The sequence below is a fragment of the Rhinatrema bivittatum genome, chromosome 6 (assembly GCF_901001135.1).
Source record: "Rhinatrema bivittatum chromosome 6, aRhiBiv1.1, whole genome shotgun sequence".
Taxonomy (NCBI): Eukaryota; Metazoa; Chordata; class Amphibia; order Gymnophiona; family Rhinatrematidae; genus Rhinatrema; species Rhinatrema bivittatum.
In genome coordinates, this window is record NC_042620.1 from 248252260 (window position 1) to 248276293 (window position 24034).

The 24034-nt window shown below is 43.2% G+C and overlaps 1 protein-coding gene across 1 annotated transcript in view; it reads right to left on the reverse strand.

Moving 5' to 3' along the window:
• The window catches only part of COL18A1 (collagen type XVIII alpha 1 chain), a 352734-nt gene that overhangs the window by 145575 nt on the left and 183125 nt on the right, over positions 1–24034 (reverse strand). The window contains exons 18-21 of the mRNA XM_029606745.1: positions 13925–13951; positions 13201–13236; positions 6866–6901; positions 5743–5817 (exon numbers count right to left, since the gene is read on the reverse strand). Coding sequence (XP_029462605.1) covers positions 5743–5817; positions 6866–6901; positions 13201–13236; positions 13925–13951 — 174 coding nt within the window. The remainder of the gene's footprint in view (positions 1–5742; positions 5818–6865; positions 6902–13200; positions 13237–13924; positions 13952–24034) is intronic.

The window sequence follows — 24034 nt, forward strand, 5'->3', positions numbered from 1 at the left end:
GCTTACAATCTAAGTTTGTACCTGAGGCAATGGAGGGTAAAGTGACTTGCCCAAGGTCACAAGGAGTGATGGCAGGACTCAAACCCTGATCTCCTGGATCAGAGTCCACTGCTCTAACCACTAGGCTACTCCTCCACTCTTTAAAATGTTAGTGTGCGCTAACTCCCATTAGCACGCACACTAACACATAAATCAGGACCCACGGAAAAACAAAACAAAACGCAGGAAAAATGAAATTTCCGGCGGGGGTCTGAAAACGAAGCCATCCAGTGCTCCTACCATGTGACAGGGGCCGGCCAATGGCACGGATACCCTGTCACATGGTAAGGGCAAAGGGCCATCGGCGCCATTTTTATTAGCGCAGCCGACGGCCCGAGAATGGGAGGTCGCTCCCGGGACTTCCACTAGATCACCAGGTATTTGTAAAAAGTTTTGGGGGGGTTCAGGAGGGTGGGGGAAGCTAAGGGGTCAATTTTAAAGGGTCGGGGTGGGGTTTTTTTTTTTATCGGCTTGGGCCTCACAAAAAAAAAAATTAGCGATGTGAATTGGAATCGGAACTGATTCCGATTCACATCTCTACCGATCAGATTTTTTCCTCCCTCCAGCCGAATCCGATCGTTAAAACGATCGGGGACACGATTCACATCCCTAATTTTAGCTTCATTTACCAAATCAGTTTTCCAATCATATTTTTATCTTTTTCAAAAAAATGTGCTTTCCCTTCAACCACTGTCTGGTTAGGAACTCAAAAATGAAATTTCAGCCCTATTAATAAAAATTTGTAACCTATCATTAAAATCATCCATTGTACCTGAAGACTGGAGGGTGGCTAATGTAACCCCAATATTTAAAAAGGGCTCCAGGGGCGATCCGGGAAACTACAGACCGGTTAGCCTGACTTCAGTGCCAGGAAAAATAGTGGAAAGTTTCTAAATATCAAAATCACAGAACATATAGAAAGACATGGTTTAATGGAACAAAGTCAGCATGGCTTTACCCAAGGCAAGCTTGCCTCACAAATCTGCTTCACTTTTTTGAAAGGGTTAATAAACATGTGGATAAAGGTGAACCGGTAGATGTGATATATTTGGATTTTCAGAAGGCGTTTGACAAAGTTCCTCATGAAAGGCTTCTAGGAAAGGTAAAGAGTCATGGGATAGGTGGCGATGTCCTTTCATGGATTACAAACTGGCTAAAAGACAGGAAACAGAGTGTAGGATTAAATGGACAATTTTCTCAGTGGAAGGGAGTGGGCAGTGGAGTGCCTCAGGGATCTGTATTGGGACCCTTACTTTTTAACATATTTATAAATGATCTGGAAAGAAATACGACGAGTGAGATAATCAAATTTGCAGATGATACAAAATTGTTTAGAGTAGTTAAATCACAAGCAGATTGTGATGAATTGCAGGAGGACCTTCGGAGATTGGAAAATTGGGCATCCAAATGGCAGATGAAATTTAATGTGGATAAGTGGAAGGTGATGCATATAGGGAAAAATAACCCATGCTATACTTACTCAATGTTGGGTTCCATATTAGGAGCTACCACCCAAGAAAGAGATCCGGGCATCATAGTGGATAACACATTGAAGTCATTGGTTCAGTGTGCTGCGGCAGTCAAGAAAGCAAACAGAATGTTGGGAATTATTAGAAAAGGAATGGAGAATAAAACAGAAAATGTCATCATGCCTCTGTATCGCTCCATGGTGAGACCGCACATCGAATACAGTGTACAATTCTGGTCGCCGCATCTCAAAAAAGATATAATTGCGATGGAGAAGGTACAGAGAAGGGCAACCAAAATGATAAAGGGAATGGAACAGCTCCCCTATGAGGAAAGACTAAAGAGGTTAGGACTTTTTAGCTTGGAGAAGAGATGGCTGAGGGGGGATATGATAGTGTTAGGAAACTGATGCAAGGAGTTAGCAATCTGATGGAATCTGTTAAGAAGCTGGGCGTTAAATGGGAGGAGCAATGAATGGCTCCTAAGAAGGAGGAGTCAGCTATCTTGTGTATCAGAGTCTGTTATATTAGGGTTCTCCATGAGGAGTTAACAATCTGATATGAATCTGAGATAGTAGTGGTGAATCCCTGGGCCGGTGGCAGATGACCACACCCCCGCGAGGATATCCCGAGAGGGACCACTGGCTAGGCTTGAGTATGGAGACAGACACACATTAGTTCTTTTATTAAACAGGTTTTTGGAAACCACCAGAGGTGGCAGAAGTGAGCTGATATGCCCGGCAGGGCTGTAGTCCCCTCAGGTACCGGAACCGTGATCCAGGATGGCTGAGCTGTTCAGAAACTGTAGAAAGTGAGTAGGTAGGGTAGACAAGGTTCGTGAACAGAACTAGATGATAAAACTCACATAAGGTCTCAAGGAAGCTCAGGAGCTGGAAAGGTTTAGGCCCTCGAGGAGAGAGAACCTGGTTTCAGGGAAAGCTCTGAGAGAGCGATGGTAACTCACAATTGTTTGTAGCAGCGATAGCTTCCAGGCAATAGAGAATCTTCAGAGTGTCCAGGAACATGGGCCCTCGAGGAGCGAGTACCGGTTCCTATCTGTAATCTGAAAGTAAAGAAAAGAGCGAGGCCCCCGAGGAGCGGGTACCTCTGGTAAGTCCGAGGAGGCAGAGTAGCTTGGGAGTAAAACTGAAGCAATCCCCTTGCTAACTCAGTTAGATAGTGAATTAGAGACCTTTAAATATTGGAAGCAGATGACATCATCTCAGGGGGACGCTCCTGAGGTTCGCGCCCTTGCTGGTACTTCAATCAGAGCATGCGCGTGCGTGCCCTAGGTCATCAGGCAACATGACAGATCTGCAACGTCGAACCAGTCCGGGGATGCCAGAGGGAGACGGCATGGAGACGCCGCGGCAGCCAGCCGTCCATCAGACCCGGAGGGAGTCACCACAGAGGTAAAGAGGGCGGAGTGTGGGCGTCGAGCAGCGACGGACGCAACAGATAGAGGTGTTTAAAATCATGAGAGGTCTAGAACGGGTTAATGTGAATCAGCTATTTACTTTTACTCTTTCGGATAATAGAAAGACTAGGGGGCACTCCATGAAGTTAGCATGGGGCACATTTAAAACTAATCAGAGAAAGTTCTTCTTCACTCAACGCACAATTAAACTCTGGAATTTGTTGCCAGAGGAAGTGGTTAGTGCAGTTAGTATAGCTGTGTTTAAAAAAGGATTGGATAAGTTCTTGGAGAAGAAGTCCATACCTGCTATTAATTAAGTTAACTTAGAAAATAGCCACTGCTATTACTAGCAACAATAGCATGGAATAGACTTAGTTTTTGGGTAATTGCCAGGTTCTTATGGCCTGGATTGGCCACTGTTGGAAACAGGATGCTGGGCTGATGGACCCTTGGTCTGACCCAGTATGACATGTTCTTATATTCACCTACAAGTTTCCATTCTCCACCGATATTTACATTTTCTTATGACAGGCTTCAAGAGCAGTAAATCAGTGCATCCTGTCTTTTTTTTTTTTTTTTTACTTATATATATTTCACTATGTATGAAGATCTTTACAAAGGAATACATGGTTATAAATAAGGAAATAAATTAATAAAGAAAAAAATTCAACAGAGGAAAAACAAACAATCATATCTTCATCCATTAATACAAATTTCAGCAGTGGAAGAAGAACCAGAAATAAAAAGAAGAGTGAGAAAAGAGAAAAAAGAAAAAAATATACAAAAGCTAGCATAGCATGTTACAGACGTTAATAAACCAGTACCAATAATACACTAGATTAAACTGAAGAAAATGCTAGGGGCCTCTTGGAATCCAAATATGCCCTTAATTGTTCAGGAGCAAAAAAAAATGAAACTGTCATACTTTCTAACACAAAAAACCCACCAACACCAAATGTGTAATCCAGTACACTAATTTGTAAACAAAATATGAGCAGCAGTGTACTGGTATTTGTTTATAACACACCCTACTGCCAACAAAGTTTGTCGGACCCTCAAATCTCGAGTCAGAATTTATAACAGACTCGTTTGTGATATTGGGTCACATTACTTTTATTTAGATAACATTTCCATTTTGTCCATATTTTTTTTTTATATATTTTCTATTTTCCATAAAAACCAACGTCACATAATGATGATAAATTTCAAATCCTCCAAATGGACTATGCATCCTACATAATGATAAGACGAAAACGTTTTTCAGTCACCATCCCAAAGGCTTGATTTAAAATGTAATACTTAGCGTCACAGAAGCATCAAGGTTCCAAAACGTTAAAGTCCTGACACGGCGTAAAGAAAGGTCTTTACACTGAAATAGCCGTTCGAGATGATGCGATGCTGATAGCAATCATCAAGTCATTCCCCTGAAGCAGGACCTCTTGTCCTGCTTCAGGGGAATGACAATTTACTTCTCCTAGTTTTGACCAGGAAATGTTCTTAATTCATCTTGCATCATCTGATAACAGCACTCCAATCCTCAAAACCTGTTTTCAGCCTCTGCTCCTCTGTAGCCTGTGATCTAGTTCTTTCAAAGATATATATATATATAATTGTGTTCATATTCCACCTTTCTATATGACACTTCAAAGCAGACTACATTCAGGTACTGTAGGTATGACTCTATTCCCAAAAGGCTACAATTCATATTTGAACCGGAAGCAATGGAGTCACAAGGACAGTCAGTGGGATTTGAACCCTGGCTTTTTTGGTTTGCAGCCCGCTCTCCATTCTCTGCATGTAGTTAGTATTGCACCCAACAACTTATGATTAGTCACTATATCACCATAACCTATACTTTACTGCTTTCCAAACCCAAAGTATAATTGGCACCTTCTCTCATCCCTCAATAGCATGTGCACTGATGCTCCCCATACAACTAGCACTACACCACACAACCACAGTCTCTGTGCTGCCACTTCCATGCATAGATCGCATTTCCCCCAACCTGTTCTCAGCCACTGTAACTCACTAGCATATTGTGCAATTATAAGATATGTTGTCTTGCTTATTGCATGTACCTCAGGTCTTGGGATAAAAGAAAAAGCTTTCTGAATGAGAATTTATTCAATGCACTGCCAATCCACACTGCAGCTCACCTTGGTCATGGGTTTCTATCCAAACACAGCTCAGTCAACCCCAGTCTCCCATCCACATGCCACAATCTGTGCTGGATCTCCATCCACTCCACAGTAGAAAGAAAATGGGAGGCGGAGAAGGCAAAGAAATGAGAGAGAGGACAAAGAAAGTGATAGAGAGAAGGGAAAAGAAAGAGTAAGATGAAAAAGGAAGGACAGCCAAGGGGTCAATTTCAGTCACTGTGTGGCTCAGCTAGTTTGCTGTTTAAACCTATCCGGCTAACTAGCAGGGTATATACAGCAGTGCAGTCACGGCGCTGAATATACCCGGCTATCTTAAAATTAGCCGGTTATGTCTAACCTGCTAAATTTAGGACAGGCCTATGGCCCGACCAGTTTTAGTTGTATAAACTGAGTGGCTAACTCAGAATACTGCAATTGGCCGCTCCTCCTCAGAATGCCCCCTTCTTATCCAGCTAAATTCTAGCCAGGTAACTAATTATCCGTCTAGAATTTAGCCGGATAATGGCTAAATATATCTGAATAAGCCATTTAGATGGTTAACTATTACGTTATTTGTCTAAATGGCTTTTGAATACAGACCTCCATGAGGATTAAATACAGGAGGCAGAAAGTGGAACGGATGGCACTTGCTAGCACTGGCTGACATAACACTTCCCCTTACTTGGTTTTCAGGTGTCAGATAGATGATCTGCCCTGGAGGTCCAGGTAATCCAATGCCATCACGGCCAGGTTCGCCCTGCAACCAAAGAGATGTTAGTAAAATTGGGTAATGAAGAGTCCTTCAGGTGTGCTTGCCCTAGATGACCAAGATTACAAAGAGAGTAGATTTTATAGACTTCTGGTCACTGAGGGTTTGATAGTCAGTCGCCGGCAAGCAACAAATTCATACAAGGAAATTAAGCTCATAACGTTTCGTAGATATTCAGCTAGATATATGCACATAAATCTGCTGAATATACTCTAATTCACTTAAGCATGTGATTTTATCCAGGTAGAGTTAGGGCTGCTATTTTTATGACCAGTTTTGTGCACATAATTTTAGCCAGAGAATACTCAATATGTGTGCTCACATAAATATAGCCCTGCGCCTGGAATGCCTCCACTGATGTTCCTTTTTGTCTGTATAATTTTTGTGATCACAAAAGTTACGCACACAAAATGTATGCTGCTGACAAGGTTAAAATTGAAAACTTAGCTTTTGTGAATGTAACTTGGAAAGTTAGTTGAACAAAGACTTTGAATATCTATTTCTGACTGACTATAAAAATGCCTTTTCTCCTACCAACAGGTATCATGTGGTTTTACCAGTTTCTACTTTTCAGACTCAGTTCATGTCCTGTAGAACACAAGTTTGGGTAACTTCGCCTGATAGGTTTTAAGTAATTACTGTATTCTCATTTATACACAACTGCATCTATTAATATTGTAAAGCTTTGCATACAAGCCCCTTTATTAATAACTCATATATATGAAACAATATGCCTGCAGATCCACGTATTCCTCTCCTCTGAGAGAAGCCTGGGACTGCTCCTTGTCTTGTACTGGAGCAGGCAGCAATCTACCATTCAAGAGAACCATTTGTTGGCTGGATTTTTTCTTATATTCTGCATAAGGCAGTGTTTTATAAAACACAATAGCTTGTTATGCAAAACAATCTAGATACGGTAAGGATGTTTTTCTTGTTTAATTAGAAATGGACTTCTTTAGAAATGTATTGAATGCATTCTAATATGGCATTACACTTTTGTAAACTGCTTACTTTTCTAAAGAGTTCACGTACATACCTGTTCACCAGGACTCCCTCTCTCACCCTTTTCTCCCTGTAATGAGGACAGATTACACCATTAAAATAAAAGACAGCAACATGAAAATACAAGAACGAACCCTTTTACAATGGAGAATGATTCACTCAATTCTAGAACTTTGCAAAACGTATGGACATAAGATACTTGTCAACTTCAGTAAACAAAAATAATCATATTCTGTTTAAAAATTCTGACTTTCTCTCTCTATTCCTGGGACCAGGTAGAGAAAGACCCAAGACCCTATCATCACCAAAACTGAACAAAAATGAAATAAACGTTAACCTACTATCAAAATAAAAATGGTTGACCCGACTGACGCCAAAGAGGAGTCTGATTAAGTTGGTACTCAAAGCCTGGATATGAATGAGCAGGGGTGGCATGCCTGCACTGCTGTGAGCTGAACCTTGAGGTAGGAAGCCACATGCACCAGGGCAGGCGGCTATGATGAGGAAATGCCCAAGAATGGCTGTGAGTGATGAGGCCTGCAGACAGCAGGTAAGTAAAAGTTAATTCCAAGATGATACCAGCCTAGTATGACAAAAAGCAAACCATATACAGGAAGTGAGACAGCCACGAGGAAGACCAGTCAAACCTCAAACAGATGTAACATAAGTGGATGATAGGGAAGTCAACTACATGGATCCTGCAGTACTTGGAGTGTGTGCTATGAAACAGGAGTAAGCAAAGGCTGAAAACAAATGGACATTATGCACCATGACAGAGGAGAGAGGCTGTACCAAGCAAAAACACTGGGCTAGGGAGAGAGCAGGAGGGATCCTGGCTAAACCAGATAGGAAGACAAGCAGGCCCTCATAAATAAAAGGCCACTGCAAAGATTTTCAGATGACTGTGTTCATGAAGAGCTAGCTAAACTAGAAAAAAAACCAATGTAACTGTTGCGTCTGTCGGTCGCAGACGGCTGCGACCGCTCTGCTTTATCTCTTTTTCTCCCCTTTCCCTCTCTGGGCAAGATGGCTGTCTCCAGTGCAGTGCGCCGCGGGCCTCGGCGTTCTCAGACCACCATGCTCACTCCCATGGCCTCCTAGGGTGCGAGCGCGCACAGCTCTGACGATCATGGCGGGAACCTCGGGGGCGGCGCCACCGCTTGACGTCAGTACCTCCGGGTATAACTAGCCTCCGCTTTGCTTCGCTACCCTGCCTGCTCTAAGTGCTAGCTTAGACGCCTCATTCGCTAAGGGCCTCGCTGCAGCAGAAGCTCCTCGGGGGTCTCTCGCTTCTAACTTCCCTTCGGGGTCCTCACTAACCTAGACAACCGCTCTCGGGTGTCTTTTCTCTTATTCATTCCAGGATATTGGACCACTGGGTACTCGCTCCTTGAGGGCCTATCTTCTTCATATCCTGCACTACGGAACTTCGGTCCCATCATTCTACCATTAGGAAGACGCCTTCACTCTGTGAGTACCTCTACGAACCGGCGCTCCAACTCCACCCACCAGCCGCGGCGTTGCCCACACTGCGGGCTCCCGCCTATCATGAACATCTGGGTGAGACTACACTTCTGAGCCTGTTGAGCGTATTGGCACCTTGTGGATCAGTGCCTTACCTTCCTGCATTACCATCTACTACAGCAGTACAATAAAGACTCAGTCCATTCTGTGTCTCCTAACTGTGTCAGCCTATCGCAGTAAGTCCCCACTGGGCTCCTCCCCGTGGGCGTCATCATCTCTACTGTGACCAAGGGTCCACAATGCCTCAAACACAACAGTAACCAAAAGGTTACATCAGAAAGTATTAAGGGAACTTACAGAAGTTAGCTCTCTGGCTAACTTAACGGGGATATTCAGTGGTGCGGCCATGTCACCAAATATCCCTGGCAGTCTTAAAGTTAGCAGGATAAGTATATCCGGCCAACTATAGCACAGCCTTATAGTACAACCAAAGTTTTCCACATAAGTTATGAGGCCAACTCTGGTCTGCTTGGAAATGCCTCCTGCTCGCCCCTGGAATGCCCCCGATTTTTTCGGCTAAATTCTAGCTGCATAAGTAATTATGTAGCTAGGATTTAGCTGCATATAGCTTTAGATATAGCCAGCTAGCCATTCAGAAGGATAACTTTTCAGTTATCTGTCTAAGTGGCTTTTGAATATCGACCTCTATCTGTCTTTCTAGTGCTATCCATCACAGTATGTGTGCAAAAATGCCTCTGTCACACACAGACAGATACATTTAAAGAGGATAACTTTAAAAGAAATTTGTGCGAGCCCATAATTATGCATATATGGGCTTGCATGCATGTAGAAGTCAAATTTATAATCAGTGTATGTATATCCATGCAAAATATAAAATACACACACATTTTATTTGAAATAAATGCTCGCACTTTTCACACACATATACACAGGTATATTAAACGTGTATGTTTTTTTGAAACACGCAACTTCCAGTTCTTTGGAGGCAGGATCGTTCTATGATGTCTCTACCGGAACAAATGAGTATCAGGTGAGTCTGCAGAAATGTCAGATTAGGAAGCAGGTCTGGAGAGGCCTACAAAATAATTTTAATTGGGCAACTTCATACCATGTGGGGTAATTAGACTGTGGATAATAGGAATGTGGGTAGGGTTTGGGATTAGAAAGGGGGGCTTGGGGTTGTTAGGGGTGTGTTGGGGGCATAAAGTGTTTGGGAAGGATGGTGGAAGCTAATAAAGATATGTTGGGGGGCACTGGAGGGATAATAGAGATTAGGGGGGTGGTTCTTAAACCAGTCCTCGAGACACCTAGCCAGACAAGTTTTTTGGGATATCTACAATGAATATTCATGAAGTAGATTTGCATACAATGGAGGCAATGAATGCAAATCTCTCTTATGCATATTAATTGTGGATATCCCAAAAACCTGATTGGCCAGGTGTGTCCTGAGGCCTGGGTTGAAAACCACTGGTCTGGAGGATGAAATGCGGGCTGGTAAGAGTGTGTTGGAGGATGCAAGGGGGCAGCTAATGTGGCCTACTGGTAAGGCAAGAAACAATAGGTATATATGATACTGTATTAGGTTTAAATTCCATTAATGGTATGATCGATGTACTGTATGTGTTGCTAAGGATAACAAAGAACAAGTTTAACCAATAGTCACAAATATAGTAAAGATCAAACTATGAGAAAGAACTTCCTAAGAGATATGTAATAGTTTCAATGATACCCCCTATTGCAGAGTAAATCACTGTCCCCTTCTTCCAGAAGGGAGAGATTTGGCCCAGTCAAAGTTCCAGTTACTCCCCAAAGCTGTGTCCTATCTGTAGGACCAGAGATCTCTCTTTTAAATGATAATTTTTTTGAAAGAGGTATTCCTACTGGTGGGACTAGCCTGCTAGCTCCCTCATGGAAAATGGGTACCATGATAGTTCATGGACTGTTCATGTTTCTTCTTAAAATGTTTTTCCAACAACTTAGTAAGTGAATAATATATCATCTAAGTACCATAATTTGTATATAAGTCATTATTAGCAGAAAATCTTTTATTCAATGTAATATCTGTAGTACTTATATCCTAAGGACATAATTTGCAGAATCAAGTGTTTCCAATTTACTTTCAACTGTCTGCAATGAAAAAGGAATTGACTCATTTAAAGTGGAATTGTCTAAGTTTCATGAAATCTCCCCTCCTTGCAATAGCCAGAATATCTCCCCCAACTCCCACAGAGAACTGAGAAAAGTAGGAATAAATGGTTACAGCAGGTTTTGGTAGCACAAGATGTGTAAATCTGAGACATCCAATTTCCCCAATTGTGCAACATCCTGTATGTCTGTCCCCACTCCTAGAGAAGTCAGACATCCAAGATTCAGAAACCCAGGAATAACTATTATAGTGGGCTCTAGCAGAACTAGGTCATTGATGAAGACACACCCACTCTTCCCATTAGGGATGTGCATTCGTTGGTAATCTACCTCTGTAAAGTTTATATTCAGTCCTATCTACTCTTATCTCCTTCATTCCCCAGTTTCAACAACCTTGTTATATTGTAACTTTTTGCTTCTTCGGCACTGGTTAAAAGAACAAAGTTTTCACACCCCTGTTATTTGTAAACCGGCATGATATGATTGTATCATGAATGCCGGTATAAAAAAGCCTTAAATAAATAAAATAAATAAATAAATAGATTTGTTTCATTCGTTTCGGCAGTACATGTGTATCTCATGAATAGAGAGTAGGTGCGCAAAACTGATATTATTTACGTAGGTGGGTGGCCAGATAGAAGAAAGTAAGGACTCTGATATGAATGTTATCATCCATCTGGGAACCAATGACCTCGCTAGAAATGGTATCTATGCAGTATAGAAAGATTTACAAAATTTAGGGAAAAAGATTGGACTCATGGCAAAGACTATTGCCTTTTAAGAAGTATTACCTGTTCATGGAAAGGGAAAGGAAAGGATAAGTCATATAGATAATATTTCATGGCTCAAAACCTGTTGTATATAAAGTGGTTCTGGATACATTGGAGGATTAATCAGCTAACTTCCAAATTTAGCTGGGTAAAGATTTTGAGAACTGAGACGGGATTTAAGGAAGCTGGAAGAGTGGTCGAAGATATGGCAACTGAGATTCAATGCCAAGAAGTGCAGAGTCATGCATATGGGGAGTGGAAATCCGAATGAACTGTATTCAAGGGGGGAGAAAGGCTGATGTGCACGGAGCAGGAGAGAGACCTTAGGGTGATGGTATCTAATGATCTGAAGTCGGCGAAACAATGTGACAAAGCGATAGCTAAAGCCAGAAGAATGCTGGACTGCATAGAGAGAGGAATATCGAGTAAGAAAAGGGAAGTGATTATCCCCTTGTACAGGTCCTTGGTGAGGCCTCACCTGGAGTACTGTGTTCAGTTCTGGAGACCGTATCTCCAAAGAGACAGAGACAAGATGGAGGCGGTCCAGAGAAGGGCGACCAAAAAGGTGGAGGGTCTTCATCAAATGACTTATGAGGAGAGACTGAAGAATCTAAATATGTACACCCTGGAGGAAATGAGGAGCAGAGGTGATATGATACAGACTTTCAGATACTTGAAAGGTTTTAATGATCCAAAGACAACGACAAACCTTTTCCGTCGGAAAAAAATCAACAGAACCAGAGGTCACGATTTGAAGCTCCAGGGAGGAAGACTCAGAACCAATGTCAGGAAGTATTTCTTCACGGAGCGGGTGGTGGATGCCTGGGATGCCCTTCTGGAGGAAGTGGTGAAGAACAGACCTGTGAAGGACTTCAAAGGGGCGTGGGATAAACACTGTGGATCCATAAAGTCTAGAGGACGTGAATGAAGAGTGGGTGGCTTGCGGGAATGACAGCTACTACCTGGAGATAATACCCTTAATTCAATAAATATACACAGGTTAATGTGACTCCAACATTTCTCTAAGCTTCAACGGCAAGAGGAAATGTGGAAAAAAGGATTTGCATTCACAAAAAAGCGGGGAGTAGCTTGCTTGTTACAGCGGTTACTACCCCAAACCAAATAAGCCTGATACTTCACTTTCAATGCATATCCAGCATAGCGCTCTGCTTCAACGGCAAGGGAGAAAGACCGATACTTCACGCATATCCGGCATAGCTCTTTGCTTCAACGGCAGGGGAGGAAGATCGATACTTCACGCATATCCGGCATAGCTCTCTGCTTCAACGGCAGAGGAGGAAGACCGATACTTCACGCATATCAGGCATAGCTCTCTGCTTCAACGGCAGGGGAGGAAGACTGATACTTCACGCATATCCGGCATAGCTCTCTGCTTCAACGGCAGAGGAGGAAGACCGATACTTCATGCATATCAGGCATAGCTCTCTGCTTCAACAGCAGGGGGAATAAAGAAAAGTGGATCTATATACAGACAACAACCAACAAGGACTGAATTACATAGTCTGGGTAAACAAATAAGCATGGGTGTAGCTTGCTTATTACGGCGGTTACTACCCCTAACTAATTAAGCTAGATATTTCACTTAGATGCAGTTCCAACACTGCTCTCTACATTAATGGTGGAGGTGGAAGGGAAATAGAACCAAAAGGTTACTAAGAGCCAAGAGAAACAGATAAGTATGAGAAAAAAACAAAGTGCGAAGCTTGCTGGGCAGACTGGATAGGCCGTTTGGTCTTCTTCTGCCATCATTTCTATGTTTCTATACATTATGACGTCCTTTTACAGAGCTTCCCAAAGAGCAATAAGGGTGTCTTTGCATAAAGTAATATCCCATAGAGGAATGATGGTATCTATGTAAATCTTGCCTCTTGCAGCAGATTCAGAGTGTCTCAGTGCTATAAGATTCCTATGGGTTAGAGATTCAAAGACATGAAAACAATGCACTCACCTTCGACCCATCTATCCCCGGCACACATGCCTCACCCTTAAATTAAAAAGATAAAAGAAAGCCATAAAACCAGGGTTCTGTAATATCCTTGCTGTATCCCCCCCTTTGACTCTTTTCCCTAGTATCATTCTATATTGACTTCTCATGTGGATTATTCTTTGTCTTTAGAAAACACATAGTATACTTGCTGCACACTATTATGCCAGTAGTGGACTAGATTTTGTATTTATTTTTTTACGTCTTACATTCATTACCACTGAATTTGAGGGAGGAGGATTGAATGCGTTGCAGTGCGAAAGAATGTGTCCATTGTCATTTGTCAGAAGAACAGTGACCTATGAGCATAGGTCTATAAAATATCTTATAGATCTTTCCATAGAGGAAATAACCTTTTTCCTGTCTTTTGGCTAAACCACTTATGGAATCCCATACACTGTGATTGGCACGCTGATACATTCTGGAACTGAGCTAAAAGGATTAGTATGTGTTCTTAGCTTAGCATCAGGTAACAGACAATATCACAACATACTGCTGTAAAACAAGTCACCTATGCTGAATTATTACCCTACACTGTATGCGAGTACACTTTGTTCCAGTTCTAGCTACTAAACATTAGCCATTTATTTTGTAAAACAAGTAATGCTCCCTTCAAAGAACATGTCAGGTATGGAGTAAAATTAAAATAACGAAGAAAAGCAAAAATGAAAAAAAAATATTTCCTGACCTTTGGTCCAGCAAGTCCTGGCTGCTCCTACATAAAAAAAATAAAAGGAAAAAAAATGTTAAAAGAAAATTAAATGAAACAAAGCTTGAACATACCCCACATGAAAAAGCACCATCTCATGCATGGACCATATCTTTATCCTGGCTTTTTCTATAAGTATTCTAGTGCAAAATATAATAGAATTACTTCAAAATAACTCAACCCCCACATCTCAAAATTATTGCCAATGCTAACTGATTTTCAATTTTTTAACCCAGGTCAGTTTACTCCAAGATTTTCCTTATTCATTCTCTTTAGACTCATCTATTCCAATTTAAAGAGTTCTGATTTATCAGGGGAGAAAAATGTTATCATCTGCAATACAATCTAAGGCACAAATTTAAATTTTGAATACAAGCAGGGCAAAAATACTGAAAAAGGCCCTGGTAGTTTGCACAATTTTGAAAAACTGTGCTAGCTAAAGCTTGTTCAAAAAGCACCATTGAAATTTCAACTCAATACAAGATACCCAATTTCTTTTGAGCCCGCCCTCCTTGAAGCTTTTCAAAGATAATTTCTCTTTAAAAATTAGCTACAAGGTAGGCAGGTCTTGCACCTGTTATTTCTGTGGGTTCGCTGAAGATTAGAAAATATGAACAAAAGAACATATGATGTGCCATGCTGGGTAAGACCAAGATCCAACCAGTCCAGTGTTTTGTCTCCAACACTGGTCAATCCAGATCATCAGGAATTTCTTGGCAGAACAATTACTTGTTGCTCGCTCCCAATTGTATGTGTATATTTGAAAGTTTTATATATTTTCCCTCTTCCAAGCTAACCTTACCCTCTTGGAATACCTTTTTTCTCCATGACTGAACATAGTGAAATTTGGTGGCTATATTTACCTTCTCAGTGAGGGATAATTTTCAGTCCCGTGTTTATAACTGGGTAACATCTTAGTTACCTGGCTGGATTGTTCTGAAAACTCTCCTCTTATCTTAATATTTTTATTTACATTATAAAAATGAAAGAACCCAGACATAAATTAAATAATTTTTAACCTGTAAATTCATCATCATAAGGAAAGCAGAGTTGCTTACCTGTACCAGGTGTTCTCCTAGGACAGCAGGATGTTAGTCCTCACACATGGGTGACATCAACAGATGAGCCCTGGCACTGAAAACTTATGTCAAAGTTTCTAGAAACTTTGACTGACACACTGAGCATGCCCAGCAGGCCACTATCCATGCGTCCACGCAGGGTCCCTCTTCAGTCTCGTAAGATAGAATTATGAAAAAATAACAAACATTGGAGAAACCCAACTCAGCGGGGTGTTGGGCGGGTTTTTTGAGGACTAATATCCTGCTATCCTAGAAGAACACTTGTTACAGGTAAGGAACTCTGCTTTCTCCTAGTACAAGTAAGATGGTAGTCCTCACACATGGGTGAATCCCTAGCTACAGGTTGTTCCTGAACAACAGGCAAGACCAACAGGTGCCCAACCAGGTACCAACAGGCACAACAAAACTGGCGCTGTTGGTAACAGCGGGAAACAGCCTGAACCTGAAAACAAGGGCCCCAGGCAGGAAGAGCTGGGTTCTAAAGCTAAAAGAGATTCCAGAGGACAGACTGATCGAAGCTGCTATCATGTCAACCATCTCTGTCCAAACAGTAGTGAGCAGGGGGGTGTGGAGGGAACTCCACTTCAAAGACATGGGGTCCACCCTCAGGTGGGCCACCGAAGCTGCCATGGTTCTGAAAGAATGTGCCTCAAGATGACCTCTGAGCTGCAGTCCTGCTTGCTCATAGCAGGAGGAGATACAATCCACCAACCAGTTAGATAGGGTTTGCTTGGTCACCGAATGGCAACACCCTGTATTGAAAATGCCTCTTGCTCACAACAAACTAAAGATACTTCCAGTGGCTGGGAAAGATTTTGATGTGGGCATCTGCGTCCTTGAGATCGAGGGAGCAAAGCCAGTCCCCCCTCAGAAGGGGATTCAGGGTGCCCAGAGAGATCATATTGAACTTTTCTCTTTTTAGAAACTGGCTCAAAGCTCTCAGGACCAGAATAGGGTGGAGTACCCCTGTTCTCCTGGGAATCAGGAAATAATGCAAATAGAACACCCTCCCACTCTGTCATAGCGGGATGGGTTTGACTGCACCGGCCATTATGAGAGCGGAGAGCTCTGTCCAGAGAATTTCCTGAGGTGAGGACTTGACCCCAAGAGGGATATTGGGGAGTGTCCACAGGAACACCCAAAACGTTGAGACAATTCCCTCGACGAAACGATGGATAGGACCCAGTGGTCAGAGGTAACATTAGGCCAGCTGTCCACAAAGCAGGCCCCCGACTGGAGGGCCCAGTGTCAAGAGTACAGTTACTTGGCTTACGCTCCCCCATAGCCAGTCAAAATCCCGTAGCAGGGCTCAGCTGGGGCGCCGTCTGAGGCCTAGAGATCTGCTGCTGGCTGGGGTGGCCCCGAGAACTTGCCTGTTGAATACAGGCACGGGAGGCCAGAGGATAATATTTCCTCTGACGGTACCACCGCGAGCCCTGACGTAAGGATTTCCTGGCAGAGGATGGTGGGGGGTCTGATATACTGGCTTACATGTGCTGGAGGGTCTCATGGTGATCCTTCATCTAAGCCTCAGTATCTCTGACTTTGTCACCAAAAAGGTTCTCTTCAGTACATGGGAGGTCCGCAGGTTACTCCTGGACCTCCGGCTGGAGATCCGAGGCTTGGAGCCAGGCCATCCTGCAGGCACCAATGCCTGCCGCTGCACTTTAGCAAACTTCTCAAATACATCATAGTGGTGCGCACCTCATGCTTGGCACATTCCAAGTCTTGCTGGACAAGAGCTGTAAAAGTGTCCTGCTGCTGCTGAGGCAGATGCTCTGATAACTCCAGAACTTGCTTCCAGAGGTTCCGAGAATACTGCGTCATATACAACTGGTAGGAAGCAATTCGGACAATCAACATGGCACCCTGGAACACCTTCCTGCCCAGAGCATCCAGTGCTCCATGCTCTTGGCCCAGAGGGGCAGAAGAATGGGTTTGGGAACGCATGGCCGTCTTGAGCGCAGACTCCACCACAACTGACTGATGTGGGAGCTGATGCCTCTCACACCCCAAGGCCTTCTGTACCAGATAGACAGCATCCGCCTTCTTGTTTACCGCATAAGATAAACGGTCGTTTGATCCGAACAGCTGGAAAGCTTGCCATAACATACGTGGAAAAGAGGCGGGTTTATCCTATGCGTTTGTGAATTTAAATATGTGAAAATTGAAGGATAGCATCTTTTCCGTGGATTTACCTGAAATCTTAGGATCGGGATCTGACAAAAGGGACTTGAGAAAGGATACACGTATATGATCTTTAACTAGAAGAATTACACAGTTTGAAGATGAAGTGGCTTGGAAATGCTTTGTTTAAGTGCTCAGGAACACTAATTGTGTGAACCGGATGTATGCTCCCCTGAAGAAGCCTTCATAGCGAAACATGTTGGGAGTTTTGTAAAAAAAAAAAAATGTAAAGGAAATTTGAAATAGGAATGTTGTAGTTTTGTAATTAAAAGAAAACTGTGTGAATGGATGTATGAATGTTTATTTTATGTATAATGTGGGGTACAGATTGTTCCTGGGTTTATTCTATGTGTATCTGATAAAAGAAATGAGAGAAATGAGATTTTATAAACTGATGTTTTGTACAAAATAAAGAATTTTCTAAATAAGTACTTTATATGTCACTATAATCTATTGAATAGGACTAATTCATGGCATTCCAAATTGCCCTTATTGTGCAAGAATGTCACCGGGACAAGGCATTTCAGAGCCTTCAAGATGTCAGAATTATAGTCTCCAACTTTGAGCTGGGATGTGACTAGTAGAAACAGAGGTTTTTCGGACAGCCTCAAAAGATATAGAAACCACACTTGCCTCGGCCATGCCGGAGCAATGAGAACCATTCACGCACAATCCTGCAGCATTTTCTGGATTCTCCTTGCAATTAATGGAATTGGAGGATAGACATAAGGAAGATCTATATCCCAGCATAAGCAGGAAAATGTTGGGAGCTGAACTGAACATGCTTGAAAGAATGTAATAAAATTTAATTTTTCTGTTGTCAATCTCTATGCCAGCAGTGGTCCACTTTCCTGTGCTAGCCACCTCTTTGGTGCTCCCAAAATTCATCAAGGCCAGCCCTATTTAGCCCTGCCTCTCTCTTACAACTTGGTGCCTCTTCATTGAGTTACCTTGGTTCCTTGCATTGGCCCATCTAGCTTTATCTTGCTACTATGTGGGCTCTGTGGCCTTCTTGCTACATCTTGCCCTGTGGCTCGTTTGGCCTTCCTACATTGTCTTGTACCTCCTCAGCCTTCCTGCCTTGGGGCCACCTTGGCCTTCTAAATCCTGTCTTCTGGCCTTCTCAGCCTTCTAGCCCTGTCTTCTGGCCTCCTTGGCCATCCTGCCCTGCCTTATGGCCTTTGACCCTCTAGGTCTCTTGGCCCTGCTTTGTGGCCTATTTAGGTGCCTTCTCTTCTATGTTCCTTGCTGTACTTTAGTTCCTGGTTACCTGGGTTTTTATGTTCCTTGCCCTGGTCCTGTCCTGTTCTAGCCTTGTCCTGTAAAGTCCTTGTCTTCATCTACCTAGCCCTCCCTATGTGCCTTCTGACCCTTGCCTCTCATTACTGCCTTGCCTTCATATCCAGTACCTGTCTCCAGCTCCTGCCTGATTTAGTGGAGTAGCAGCCTAGTGGTGAGAGCAGTGGATTACAAACCAGGGTTCAAATCTCACTGTCGCTCCTTGTGACCTTGGGCAAGTCACTTTATCCGCTGTTGCCTCAGGTACAAACCTAGTGAGAGATTTACTAAGCCAACAAACTATTGCTGCCGTACCGAGGCATGATTTTATTTTATTTTTTATCATGGCACAAACGAGCAACAAAAATTCACAACCTGTTGCGGGGGGTTTTCCAATGTGATGGCAGCCCACCTCGGCTGGGGCCACTATCACTTAAAGGGCCCAAGGCCTGAAAAATCCCCACCCCTCAAATTCAAAACCACCTCTGAGGTCAATAGCATTCCCACCTCCCCAACCCCCCACCGCCTTCTGAGGCAGCAATGTTCCCATGAAATTAAAACAAAAAGAAATAGGCCAACCACATAGCAAAAGCCCATTCCCTTCCCCCTTATTCATTAAGGTCCCTGAACATTGGTCCTGTCACGTGAAAGAGGAACGATTTGGTCGTTTGAAAAATGGCATCATCTGGACCCGAGGCTAGAGGGCTCCCCAGGCCTTCCACTGAGTACCCTGGTTTGTAATCTCCCCTGGGAGACAGGCGGATCCCCACCCTCACTCCATAATGACCACCAGGGTCATTTTTGGCAGTTGGGGGGGGGGGGGGAGGAGCCACTAAACACCAAGGATATTAATTCATTTAGATAGGGGGGAGGGGAAGGGATGGGGATTTTGTGTGGAAGGGGGGTAAAGCCAGGGACGGTAACTTTTAAACCGGTGCACGTGTGTACGTTTGTTGGCCCGCACCCAGGGACGCGGTCATTTTGTAATTTATGTGCATATATGTGCACGTATTATAAAACAGCCTGACCTTGCGCACGTGTGCATAATTTTAAGTGATGCGGGTCTGCGCATGCAAAGGACGCTTCTACCATGTAGGTGGAGGAATTTTAAAAGCCACATGCACCGACGTCATTGCCAGTTTTCCTAGTTCATTCCCAGTTCACCCAGTTAAGAGCTAGGACTTCCAAATCGCCCTTGTTTACTAGCTTCCCTTCTCATCTGTAAGCCTCAATCTTTAAAACCTCGCTGATCTCCCTAGAATTTTTTGTTTTACTACTTACATGTCATCCATAGGAGAATTAGAGTTATGCCGCAGTGGACCCCAGTGTGCACCAGTGCATGTAAGTATTTATGCACACATTTCAAGGTGAAATTCAGTAATGCCCATGCCCCGCCCACATCCCACCCCTTTTGGAGAGTTTTCATTTGTGCGTGCAGAGGCATGTACACAGGTAACCCGACAGCTTTTAAAATCCGCTCGGCATGAATAGATTCACGCATCCCCTCATTTTGGTGCATGCTGCCTTTAAACTTCACCTTAAAGGGGGTACTTTTAATGTATAAGGGGGGGGGGGTGAGGGTGAGTCATCACCAGGTGTTTGGCATTTTTTGTTTTCTTATTTCATGGGACCAGGTCCATCTGGAAGGCGGTGGACTCCACTAATCCTTGGAGTAATTAGTGGCCTTGGGGAGGTGGTGACTTTTGAGCCATGGTCCTTTTAATTTTCCCACAGGGCCTATCAGGGAAGTAAGTTAACATCCTGATGCTCTCATGAGAAAACAGCTACTTCTCTCTGAAATGTACTAAAATAATGCAGCTGACCTTTTCTTTGTAAATCAGCCGTTTTACTTTAATATATAAGATTGTCTATGCATAAGCTGTTTTGCATGCATTTTATGCTTGCAAAGCAGCTTATTTTCATAGGGGGAGGAAATGATGTGTTTGCGCGATTTGGTGCTATCACACAATAAACAACATTTAACACATGTTGCATGCTGTTTAACTTATGATATCACCTTACCGCAGCTTAGTAATTACAGGCCCTAGGTTAGAAGCCCTCTGGGGATGGGGAAAATCTACACTACCTGAATGTAATCCACTTTCAAGTGGCAAAAAGCGGAATATAAATTAAATAAGTTAAATCTCCTCCTCCCTTGCCAGATGTGTTCTTACGAAAATCCCCTGAGAAATGGCCTAGTTCCAGATTCTGATAGTTTTCCCCATATATAGGAGAATCTATTCTTTCTGTTCCTCCCTGCCTCTTCAGGTAAAACGGGACTGATTGTCTTAACCAGGATAACTTTATTGGCCAGCTGATCTCTGAAACACTTTCAAGCATTCCCTACAGTATTGCCTATGGTCTAGAACGGGTAGATGTGAATCGGTTATTTACTCTTTCGGATAGTAGAAAGACTAGGGGGCACTCCATGAAGTTAGCATGGGGCACATTTAAAACTAATCGGAGAAAGTTCTTTTTTACTCAACGCACAATTAAACTCTGGAATTTGTTGCCAGAGAATGTGGTTCGTGCAGTTAGTATAGCTGTGTTTAAAAAAGGATTGGATAAGTTCTTGGAGGAGAAGTCCATTACCTGCTATTAAGTTCACTTAGAGAATAGCCACTGCCATTAGCAATGGTTACATGGAATAGACTTAGTTTTTGGGTACTTGCCAGGTTCTTATGGCCTGGATTGGCCACTGTTGGAAACAGGATGCTGGGCTTGATGGACCCTTGGTCTGACCCAGTATGGCATTTTCTTATGTTCTTATGTTCTTATAATATTTTGAGCACACCAGGAACCCCTAAGTGTTAAGACCCTCCAGGTGGCGTCTAGATTGGAGTCATCCACTGCCAGGGTAATTTGGCCAGACTCAAATGAACATGTCACCAGGACATTGAGTGACTTGGATGCTCTCCTGTAGACTCTAAAAGGCTTGTAGCCACTGTGATCATAGGGTTGATCGGGCCTGTGGCATGTGGCGACATGCCGTGAGTGATAGGACTGCTTGAAACCAAGAGTCCTTTCAATTTTTTAAATTATATCTTTATTATTATATTGTTTAAATTAAATGAAACAAAGAAAACGCATAGGTTATTTATTGCAAGGAAAAAGAAGCAAAGAAAAAAAAACATCACCATAATTTCCATAATCTTAGTTCATGTCCACATCATTGGGGGATTTGAATGAAGAAAATTAAAACAAGGGAGCACACAGCTTCAGTGCGCTGGTGGCGGTGCACCACATGGCAGCAGTTTTTAAAGCCGAGACCAGAAATCTGCCTCAGGACCTCCAAATGCCCAATTTACTGTCTTGAGGGATGACCTCATGCGAAAGGGACTCTGGCAACAACCCAATCATAGAAATATCCTTGAACTCAGCAGGGGGACAGTTTTTTAAGCTGAGACCAAAAGTTGCCTCAGGACCTCCGGGTGCCCAATTCTCTGCCTGCAAGGATGACCTCAAGCAAAAGGGACTAGAGCAACAATCATCACAGGAATGCCCAGGCCTTTCATGTTAAACATGCTCCAAGCTGATGTCTGCTGACTCTTTTATGCCCTTCTCTACAGATATCTAAGAAATGATTAAGTAGGGCTCCTAGAATTTCTAATTGAGGTGTCAAGCTTTGATAGGATTTCCTGCTATTTAAAATGAACTCTAGCAACTTCAACACCTGGATGATTTTGCACATAGAATTGTTTGCACCTTCCCAAGATAAGCTTTTGACCATATAATGATAGTGAACCCTTGTACCATAATGGGTTGATGCAGCCTGGTAGGTGAACCCACTAGACCCATGCTGACAGCTGGTGGATGCACCCTGGGCTGGGACAGAGCTGGACCTTCACCTATACTGCACCTTCACCGGCCCCGTTCCCTGCAGGTTGAAGCTTTGGGTTCCAGGGGCCAGCAGGACTTAGGCAACAGTCCCACAGGGGAGTCCAGAGGAGAGTCTGGGGCCAGGCTGAGGTAGGAGCAGGCAGTTACCAGGTTTAGGCCAAGAGTCAGGGCAGGCAGCAAGCAAGAGTAGTCCGAGTCCATAGCAGAGGTCAATTCCAGGCAGTCAAGCAATGGACTGGGACCAGGCAAGCCTAGAAGTAAGGCAAGGTGGCCTGGAGGAGACAGGGCAGGCTAGACAAGGCAAGGTAGGATGGACCAAGGGAGTAGGCAGGATCAGGAACCGGCAACACCACTAAGGAAGATGCAGGAGGACCTGTTGCTGAAGTGATGGTTGAAGCACAGCTGGGATTTAAATTCTAGCTGTGCTGATGTTATCAGCATGACCTGAGGGTTTGTGCTGCAGAACCTTAATAAGAGAGCAGAGTGTGCATGCGTGCACATGTTGTGATGGGTCAGGAGCATGCTGGGAGTGTTCTGGCCATGAGAGAGTCTGGAGAGTGTCTTCAGGGCCCAGCAGTGCCATGGGTAAGTGCGGTCAGTTGCAGGGAGGCCCAAAACATTATAGATGAGCCATTTGTCCAAGTAAGGAAATACATGCAGCTCCAGAATGTGAAGTGTGCTCCTTTCACGGCTCAACATTTGGTGAATACTCATGGTGCTAGCACTAGGCTAAATAGCATAATGTAGTACAGAAGGTATTTGCAAATTATAAACCTGTGAGTGGAATAAATCTCTATGTGAGGATATGAATCCTTTAAATCCAGAGCACAGGTAAATTCCTTTGAAAGAAATGGAATTAAAGTGCCCAGAGAAATCATCTTAACTTTTTTCAAAAGAAACTTGTTCAAGTCTCTTAGGTCTAGGATGAGACAGAGTCCCAGTGCATTTTGGGGTATCAGGAAATCTCTGCCTTCTCTCTTGTGATGGGATGGATAGGACTGTTTTGGCCTGAAAAAGGGATGAGTGTTCCAGATGCAACATAGCCTAATGAGATTCGCACCAAGTGGTTCTCGGAGGTGGATATGGAGGAATTCCCAATCAATATAATTTGTAACTGTTCTGTAGAATCTGAAGGATCCATTTGCATGAGATTAGACTAGACCAATGGTTTACGAAATACCTAAGCCTCTGCCCCAACTGGAAGGCCCTCCATAATGGAAACTGGGATACTGGCTATACATTCTTCATCCAGTCAAAACTCTGCCTTAGGTTTTGGTTGGGAAACTAACTGGGACTTTGCACTGTCTGGAACAAGGGCAAAGACCCCAATGTTAGTGGGGGTGAGAAGATGAAGAAAAACACCTCTTCAAATGACAGAAGTGTTTTCTTGGTGATACACTTGGAAACATCCTTGTGGAAGAGAAGGGAGGATTAGAAGTGGCTACAGTGTCTGAACAGTTCAGTAGTGGTCTTGATTATGAGCCAACACTTTCTTGACATTAATTCGAAAATATTTTCTCTTCTGTTGGGTGTGTCCACAAGCTTATCCTGCACATCTGTTCTAAGGCCTGATGCCTTCAGCCTTGAGGCTCTTAATGTCATATAGAAAGCATCACAGACCAACCTGACTAAGTGCTTTACACATTCCTCTCCTGAGCCCTTTAGGTAAATAAATTCTTCAAGCTTCTTAAGAAAGAAAATCAGA